Source organism: Chenopodium album, chromosome 24 (assembly GCF_948465745.1).
Source record: "Chenopodium album chromosome 24, dcCheAlbu1.1, whole genome shotgun sequence".
NCBI classification, from domain to species: domain Eukaryota; kingdom Viridiplantae; phylum Streptophyta; class Magnoliopsida; order Caryophyllales; family Amaranthaceae; genus Chenopodium; species Chenopodium album.
Window position 1 is genome coordinate 2,197,855 of NC_137857.1, and position 9,839 is coordinate 2,207,693.

Genomic DNA, 9,839 nt, shown 5'->3' on the forward strand with positions numbered 1-9,839 from the left:
TTTAAAAAGAAAAAAGAAAAAGCATGTAAGATTCATGTAACAAAAGCAAGAATAAATTTAAAAACTACAGTAAGATCAAACAAGATACAATCACATAATTCTGGAACAAAATCAAGACAACAATTATGAGGTAAAAACTTTAAAATTTCCTAATATACAACTAAAATGCTTTCCATACATAACTTGCGGATTGTGAACAACGCTCATCAGTTAACCTAGCTAGACCTAATAAGCAGTTTTCCTGATACATGAATACCGCAATCATTGTTCATCAGTTATTCGGCCTAGAGCACAATAAACTGCTTTCCTGAAAAGAGGGTGCACATTTCCTCTCAGAATCTCTTCGTCTATCTTCTCCACGTGTGGCCAGATCTCAGAAGCATATTGTCTGGTGATTGCTTTGACATATCCCAGTGTCGATAAACCCCATTGGTCTGTTTCACTTAAATTGTAAGCAGCACTTCCTTTATCCCCGTTAGACACACTGTTTAATCCTTTCTCTTGGTCTACATCCATTCCTGCTGGCTCATCAGAATCCAGAGTCATCAAGTCAGTCTGACTAGAGAGCAGGCGTGATGTTCCGATTGGAGAGTCCTCAGGAAGGCGATCAAGCAAGACGACAGAGAAGTTCTTATACAAGGAGAGGAACAAGGCCTCATTTTCACCAAGGGCACGAAAGAGCAGAGCTTCTTTTGCTTCCAAGGATTCACGTAGAGACACTTCTTCTTCTTTTGCCTTCTCAGAAGAAGATATTAGGCGTTTCAACTTGATAGGATTGTCACCAATAACAGGTTCCCCATTCATAAGTGTGAGTTTTAACTCAGCTGCCTCTACTTCTGCTTTAGCATTTGCAGTAGCTTCTTCTGCTGATTGAAGACGCTTCTTCAGTGAGAAGATCTCTTTTCTTAGGTCACAAATACGATTGTAAGTTTTACTTACAGCATTTCTGAGAATCTCCCAATGCCGATCTGATGTATGGAACTGATCCACATTCTCAGGAGAGAAGACCCATCTCACAATAGCCAAATTGGAAATCAGGCGATAACCCATCATACGATCAATGGCTATGGCATTCATTTGAGTGCTATTCTTCCAGAAAGTACTCACTTCACTAATTAGCATTACTTGCCTGTCCTCATCTGGGCATACCTTAGCAATGACTTGGCCATATCGCTCCAAGACAGTCATTAAGTGAGTAAAACTCTTTGATCCAATATTTAATAAAGTTTGTATTACTACTTGAAGAGAGACTTCCAATCCATGCACAGGAACCACATTTTCATCTATCCATGATATGATCTCCCTTGCAGTTTGCCTACCTCTAACCATGCCATTGAGGTCTTCAGACAATGCAAGCCACTCAGGTTTGTTTCTGCCATTTTCTGCATTGTATCTGAAGTTTGGACCACCCTTTGGAGGAAGCAACTCTTCTAGGCCTGGGGCATTTTCAATACTTTGCTTTATTTTCTCCAAGTAAGACAATCGAACTTCTCTTTCCAGAACCTCCTGAACAAATACACGTTGGGGAGCCCACTTTGGAAGGTCCAAGACATAGGCCCATTCCTCCCAGGGCCAAATGAATTGAAAGTTAGATAGATGATGTGAAAACCAAAGAATGAGTCGTGTTCGGCATTCCATATCCAGTTCAGCAATCTTGTCAAAAAGAGCACGTACTGCACCAGCTACAACTGCAGGGAATGCTCCAGGCAGAGCCTTACAAAGATCCATGATAACCAGAGCATAATATATTGGTTTAAATCGTGGTTGAGGAAGTAAAAGGAGCTGTGAGAAGACTGTCTCTGCCATGAGGTACTCGTAACGAAAGGGTACAGGAAGGCCAGCCATGTAAGCAGCACATTCCTTCCGACAACCATTCAGGAACAGCAAAATATCTAAAAGATACTCTTCCATAATAAACTGATCTATAGGTGCCAAATCCTCCAGTTTATTTTGAGGGAATATATTCAGTTTGCGAATTCTTTGCGGGTATTTTAGATCGGCATCATGCTTCTGTCTACCATAGCTGACACTGGAAGCAGTAGCCGGCAATCTTGGCTGCTCGGGGCAATTAATGGGACCAAAATCATGAGACTTTCCAGCTACAAGCTGAGCTTCGAATGAGAGGTAGGGCCGTGGAATACTTTCAAGTTTCCACCCATTGTTGGATGCATCCTGGATTCGACTCCATAAATCTTCCAAAAAATCCTGGGAAAAAAATATTCAAGCACATAAATTTGAGGAACAGCAAAATTAACATTTTAAAGTTTTCCGCAAGTGTGATTCACAAAATTCTCATTTTAATAGCAAAGTATATGATAAAGCTGGACGAGTCTGTCTTTTATATATCAAGAGAAACATCATGCCATCTATTTGTTAGAATTAGTAAATATGTTTATGTCAGTGGATAGCTTGTTCACTATATTATGCAAAATTTTCAATATTTATTTGCAATCTGGCCCTTTTACATTTTACCCAGTCAGTCGATATGTGGTCTAGGCCACCAAAACTTTACCAATCATCCCAATACCACTAAGGCTCTAATAAGGCCCCATGCTCCCATCCCAAGGCAATATCAAGTGTAAATAGCTGCAAAGAGCCTGTTTCTGATATGCCCTCAATTCAAAAGGAAACTAACTAGCATGATATTATTTTATTGGAAATTAAATTGACAAGGATAAGGATATACACAAGAGGGACAAAGAAAGATGAAAGCCCAGCAAGACATTCTACTATTATTTATAATTCTTACTTTTGAATTACTAAGGAAACATATCCAGAAAAGCCATAAAAAGTCTTTGCCTTTTACACAAGGAGGGAACACAGATTAAAATACTCCACCTCAAAGAGGCATTGAGCAACTAGCATAAAGAGAAAATTACAGAAATTAAGCCCTTTAACTCAAAATTCATTCACAACAGTTGATCTAGTTTGGAATGCCATAATCCAAGGCTCCAAGCCAAGTTCATCTCAATAGCATCCTGACAATGATAGATTAGCTAAAAAGATATACATAGTCTATGAAACGTACCATAAAATTCTATTGCCTCATATACTTATTTCAAAGAGAGGGGCAAATCCTGATATACAAAAGGGGAATGAATTTTAACTGCGTTAAATTCCCTCTCAAACTTCCTAGGTATGACTTTTCAGCATAATAGACTCAAAAATTTACTTAAAAGGACTGTCATGTTCAACTGTCACTCGTAGCTGATTCTAGGGGATAAAAGATAAGAAGAGATTAGAACAAAGTACATGATCTCTGCAATGCACCAACCACCCCCTCCACACATTCTGACCTACAGCAGAAGAAGAAGACAGAAACAGCAAGCAACACAAGGCAACACACACCCACTACCATGAGCAGCAACAGTTCTGAAATTGCAGGCAACCTTTTATCTTTCACTGTGGTAATTTAGCTAGATGACAAATAGTAGTAAATGCTTAACAATCAAGGCAGTAAACCAAAGCTTGTAGCAATCAAGTAGTATAAATAGAATAGCCTAAGTTAGAGGAGGTTAGGCAGAAAGTATTAAGTTTAGAGAGTCTTGGAGAGTGATGGCCTAAAGCCATTGACGATTGTACGAAAGCTTCGAGCTTTATTTATCCAAATTAACCTTCCGTCCATTTTATTTATCAACACAACGCTAGTCCGTTGCAATCTCTTATTCCTCATAAATAAGATTGTGTACAACACCACATTCATTATGCCCAGTGGCCAAGTCAAAGTCCATGTCATATTCATATTCTATAATAGAGCAGTAATAGGCAGACAAGCAACTTATTCTTTAAATTTGATTTGGCATTTTAAAAAAAAAAAAAAAAAAAAAAAAAAAAAAAGAGAGAGAGAGAGTAATAAAAGGAAAAAAGATATTAAAAAAAAAAAAAAAAAAAAAAAAAAAGGCTTTATAGTGTTTGGTTTTCAACAATTGTAGAAACAAAAAGAAAAGACAACATAAAAACCTCACTTTTTACCCACCAAATTTGGTGGAAGGAGGAATTAGGATAGAATGGAAATTTAAAACATTAAATTCCCTTCATTTTCTTCCATGATAACTAACTAAACAAAGGAATCCTTTTTATTTCAAACATAATTACATTTTCCAATTCCTATAAAAAGATTTAGATGTGCCCTAACAAGAGATTGATATTATAATCTTAAAGATTCAAGCCTGAATTCCCTTGAGAAGGGTTGTGCTAGCCTTCATGGAAGACAATTGGAAGACAAATTTTAAGTGACACACTTCCCTTAAACCTCTGGCATACTTCCCCTTTTTGGAAAAATTCTGCCATTTAAAATAATATTTCTCTCCTTTCCACTACTACATTTTAAATTATTTCTCTCTCCTCATGGTCTTCATTTCTACCTTCTTTATTATTTCTCTCATCTTACAACCTAAAATTTAATTCTTCAACAAATCACCCTACCTATACACACTATACATTTCTCCTAAAACTCCGCACGAAAGCTAGTGTGTCGCTTAAAAAAAAAACAGAGGGGGTAGATTAGTAACTTTGTCCTTAATTGTATGTAGCACCACAACCCTAGTATAGACGATACAAAGAGCTATATCAACATCCAATTCTTCCATTGGAGAGAAGAGAAGAATTTTCTTGATTTTTTGCTAAAGGTGCTTAAGCTAACACTATCTTGTTCTAAAAGATGATCAACAGAAGTTTATTGCTAAGTTAGGCAGAAAAATTTACAAATTCACGTTTCAATCGACTTTTTTTGGAATCATGCAACTATGTTTAGACTTAAGCAAGAAACAGAGTGGGGTCTAGGGGAGGTTTTTCAAGTAGAGGAGGATGAGTAGGGAAAGGATGGATCTCTTAGGGCCTGACTTAGAACTGATATTATCAGACATTCGAGGCAAATGCAATAAATGAGAAATAGAGAGGTTGATATTGGACAGTGAATATCTAGTACTAGCAACTCCCAAATCCCAAATTCTGAACTTTTATAACAGTTGTGGTTTATCATTTAAAACTCATTAAAAGCAGTGAGGCAGAACCACTGACAAAGAACAGCGATTAAGAATTTGAAACACACTGAGGGCTCCAAAGATAAAAAGGCTGATATAAAAGAGTAAATACAATAGTCATCTAAGTGTTGAAAACCTTCCGGGAAATACATGGCTAATCAGGTTTGAGAGCATAGCAGGGGAAGTGATAGCAGTATAAAAGTGATATGCAGTTGGATCAGAGATTCAGAGGTTCATAATTACAACTAAAAAGAACAAAACAAAAAATAAAACCATCTGTTATGGTAATTATTTAAACTCTGGCTGGTCTACACAGGCCCCATGAGGCTTCTATGTTAGAACTGCAATGGTATTAGGTTTCCTCAGCTGGAGTAACTTACATGATTGAATCATCCACATCTTGTGGTCTTAATTTCCAGTAAAATTAATATAAGGGTTATTGTACCGAATAGATAGTTATTAGTAGCAAATCTGGCAATGTGGCATATAAAGCCCTCTCAATGCAAAGACTTGGGTAAAAAGGGGTCAATGGCAATCAAAGTCAGCTATTAACAAAGTACTTCGTATATGATAATTGGCATCCAAATCCATCAGGAGATACATCCAAACATGTTGAAAGCAGAATGTTTAATTACCGAAACAAATCATCCTAAACTCATGTCAGAGGACCGGCATAGGGACTTTGCCCCCAAACTACTCATGCTATTCCACAGTACCATAAGTGATGGTGATTAACTGATTATGCACTTTTTAAGGCTTACTCCGAAGATTCGAAATTCACATCGCCTCTAAAGGTTAGCTCACAGCTTATAATAAGTTCCCACATGCTCGAATTTCATCGTCCATTGCTCTCCCTGACTTCCTACCCTCCCCTTCTGCAATACCCTTCATCCATACCTTCCCAACAAATATATCATGGAAATGGCCTAAAGCTAATCAATAACATATCCTCTAAAACACCACAATTCTTCATAATAAAGAGTATAACAATAATGTGCAATTAAATTGAAAGAATGTAATAAAACATGACAAATTAAACCAATAAAACAACACACAATTATATTATACCTTATCATTTGCTCTCTGATCTTTGCTATTATCCACGAAAATCGAAAACCCGGCATCCATAACATGTCTCCTAATACTCAAATAAGCTTGAATCCCAACAAAAACCCGATCAATCTCTTCCGGAACTTGCTCCATCAACTCCGCCCCTCCCCACGGAAGACAAGACAATATACAACTAATATAGAAATCGGCACGCGCTTGCCAAGCCGGGTTTCCTTTCTCCTCATCAACAATCGTAGCGGCCGACGAAAGCAGCGTCTCAAACACAACCACCAAAGCACCCGGCTGAAGAACCTTACTACACATCAAAACAGTAATAAATCGCAACAAAACACGAATCCTATCACAATTCTCAGATTGAATAGCTTCTTGTAAGTTGGAATGTGTAGTATCAACAACCAATTTGCCGAGTTCTTCCTTCTCAAGGTTTAACAACCCGATTAAGGTGGCGTAAAAGGGGGATTTGTGGGGTAATTCTTCGGCGCATTGAAGAAGGTAATAGAGAATTTGTTGGTCTTCTTGTTGGTCTAATTCACGCCAGAGAATGCCGTAACAAGAATCGATGTGTTCTTTGAAATCTAGGGTTCCGCCGTATTCTGGGCATTTTTCGCCGATTCGAAGGATTAAGGTTTTCCAGCTGCTCATTGTTGAGGAGAGAGAAAGTAGAGAGAGGAAGAAGAAGATGGTGGTGTTGGGAAGTAGAGAGTGATGGTGGTTGCTGCGGCGGTTTTGGTTGGAAGAGAAAGCAGATGAAAGAAGAGCCAAAGGGTTTGGGACTTTGGGTTTTGCTTTTAAAGCCTTACTTATTTGTTAGAAACTTTTTTTTTTTTTTTTTGAATAGTATTTGTTAGAAACTAATACACCACTTTTGGTTAAAAAAAAAAAAAAAAAAACACTCTATCTTTATGAAATTTAAAAAAAAACACCTGCAAAACCCAAAACCATTAGGGATCACCATCCTTTTTATATTCCAACTAAAGAATCCACGTGTCATCCCCTATTAGCTTAAATTAACAAAATAAAATCAATTTTTTTTTTAAAAAAAAAAACAGAAAAAAAAAAAAAAAAACCTAACCCTGGTAGCCACCCGATCCCCCTTCTCCTACCACTCCACCCATAGCAGCCACCTGTCAGACCACCTCCAACCACTACCCCTTCCGGTGAATCCCACCAAGCCCCATACCTGCTCGCCCGGCCACTAAGCCCTGTCCAATTTCGTCCCTAATGTTTCACCTTTCTCTCTCCTTAAAACCCTAGATTTTTGTGTGTCCTACAATTCGCAATACCAGTCACAATTAACCACTTGCGGCATTCAACCTACCTCAGAAACTTTTCAATGGAGTGAGAGAATAGCGTAGTACGTGTAGTAGCTTCAACGAAGAACTCAAAGTGCATTTCAATGGAGTGAAAAGGAGAAGAAGAAGAAACTATATATACTTGTACTTGTGGGGGCCTTGCATTGGTTAGTTCGCCGGTGGAGGTGGGTGCATTGGGGTGGGGGTTGTTGAAGGAGTTATTGTTTCGGGGTTTTTTGTGATTCCCTCGGATACTGGTCACGCTCTGCTGGCAATGAGACTCGGACACCTGCAAAATAACGAATATTCCGGTGTACGGAATATTCGCCTCCGACGCTCAAGTTAGTGAACGGAAACGGAAAAGGCTAGAGAGAGAAAGTAGAGAGAAGTTAGAGCTCTTTAATGCTCTATATTTATGTTATGTCGTAAATCCCCTCCCATCATAAATGATTGGGGTATTTATAGGGGTGAGAACATGTACCCCTCTAGGGTTTATGCCCTAGAATTTCGTGACATGATTGGCTGCGCAATCAGAAGTCGCCACGTGTCGTAGGGGGCGCCGTTTTACGGCTTTCAAGGTTTTCTCGGGATTTGGGCCTGAGGTCATCGGGGCCCTTTTCTCTTTCTGATTTCAGCATTGGGGCATTTAGAGATGGCTGACATGTGTCATCATGACTAATGGACACGTGTCTTAATCTCATAGGGACACGTGTCGCCTGTTTATTGGGCCACGTGTCACTATAAAATTGGGCCACGCTCCTGGGGTATTTTTACCCTAAACATTTACCCCTCAGAGGGGGTGGCTCGTACACTTACTGGCCGCCTCCTCTGATCTTGCACTCTGGACGTCCTGGTACTCTGGGTTGGGTTCGCTTCCCATCTGCCCTAGACGTCCATATACTTGTGATTCAAGGCTCTTTTTGCTACGTGGACGTCCATATATTTTGCCCTGGACGTTCTCGTAGCCTGGAATGAGCTTGGCTTTTTGCTTATCTGGACGTCCAAAATTTGTACTGGACGCTCTCGTACTCTGGAAGGAGTTGATCTCCTAACTGACCAGAACGGCCACTTTAGTGGGAATGGACGTTCTGGTACTCTGGGAGGAGTTGATCTCCTAACTGACCAGAACGGCCACTTCAATGGGGCTGGACGTTCTGGTACTCTGGGAGGAGCCTATCTCCTAACTGCCCAGAACGGCCACTTCAATGGGGCTGGACGTTCTGGTACTCTGGGAGGGGCCTATCTCCTAACTGACCAGAACGGCCACATCAATGGGGCTGGACGTTCTGGTACTCTGGGAGGAGTTGATCTCCTAACTGACCAGAACGGCCACATCAATGGGGCTGGACGTTCTGGTACTCTGGGAGGAGTTGATCTCCTAACTGACCAGAACGGCCACATATCTTCTTTGGGGTAATCTGGGCTTCCATGATTTCAGACGTACTTCCTGGCTTTCTAATCATGCTTTGTACGTCTGAGGACTGGGCGGACGCTTTTCCTCTTAGATTTTCTCAATATTTGGAGACTAAGTGCTGAAGGTGTAAAATTCTTGAATTTTCCACTTATTTCGATTCACTTTAACGTGCCGTTAATTGTTCGTCTGGTCTTTTTCACAAGTTAACAGAACCCTAACGTCGTCCTGGCCCTTTCTTCGAGTAATTTCTCAAGAAATTACCGTTTGAATGTTTAGGCGGGAAAGACGGTTTTACCATTTTGCCCTCATGAATTCACTCTATAAATATGGGAGGTGAATTCTCATTTTCACACTTTACCCAATTGTGAATTCTAGAGAGAAGTCAGAGCGTTCTAGTGAGAGAAAGTTATTTTTCCCTTAATCTTCAAGAGCGCCGCCGTGAGTTTGAGTTTTCCGGGCATTTTTGAGTTTTCCGGGCAATCTTCAAGAACTTCACCACCACCTTCAGAACTTTCAGAACGTACAGAGGTAGGCCGTCTACATTTTCTCTTTTACTCGTTTTCTTTTTGCTTTACTTCAATTCTGGATCCATACTCGGCTTCGTCCGACTCTTCTCATGAGGCCGGCCGTTCGCCTGGGACTGAGGAATCTAGAGTGGACGGAGAAGAGTTGTCTCCTCCCTGGAGTGAGTCTATGTCTGATGCGTACATACTCACCCCCACTTATTCTTCTCTGTCCCAACAGGCAATGGCGAGAACCATGCGTACGCGTGAGCTTCACGCGTCCAGGAACCCAGACGGAAGTCTGGTTCATCCTAGGGTCCCTTATGACCCTAATAATCCAAGTACAATGGTGGAGACTGACTCCACCACCCAAACAACGACCGCCTCCACTGGCTCTCATCACTTGGCCGTGGAGGTCACTTCTTCCTTCGAGGAACGCCTGCGAGCTGAAGGCGCCTCGTCCGCACCCGCTCCGGAACTTAGGTTCCCTCAATTTACCAATTCAGTCATGGATGGGGCTGAACTAGTAGCCTGTATGGACAACCCTTCCAACCCTGGGGCGGACGCTTCTGGTTCG

At 40.5% G+C, this 9,839-nt stretch overlaps 1 protein-coding gene across 1 annotated transcript; it reads right to left on the bottom strand.

Moving 5' to 3' along the window:
• Window positions 1-37: 37 nt before the first annotated feature.
• On the bottom strand, window positions 38-6,867 carry LOC145611916 (nuclear cap-binding protein subunit 1-like). Its single transcript, XM_081667297.1, has 2 exons — window positions 6,051-6,867; window positions 38-2,205 (listed from the first exon to the last, which is right to left on the bottom strand). The coding sequence occupies exons 1-2, from the start codon at window positions 6,693-6,695 to the stop codon at window positions 262-264; spliced, it is 2,589 nt and encodes an 862-aa protein (XP_081523423.1). The 5' UTR covers window positions 6,696-6,867; the 3' UTR covers window positions 38-261.
• Window positions 6,868-9,839: the final 2,972 nt, after the last annotated feature.

Excerpts from the sequence above, each read along its gene's own strand:
- LOC145611916 (XM_081667297.1), bottom strand. The coding sequence starts at position 6,695 with ATGAGCAGCTGGAAAACCTTAATCCTTCGAATCGGCGAAAAATGCCCA. Across the intron at positions 2,206-6,050 it reads ATCAGAGAGCAAATGATAAG|GATTTTTTGGAAGATTTATG; the intron begins GTATAATATAAT and ends TTTTTTTCCCAG.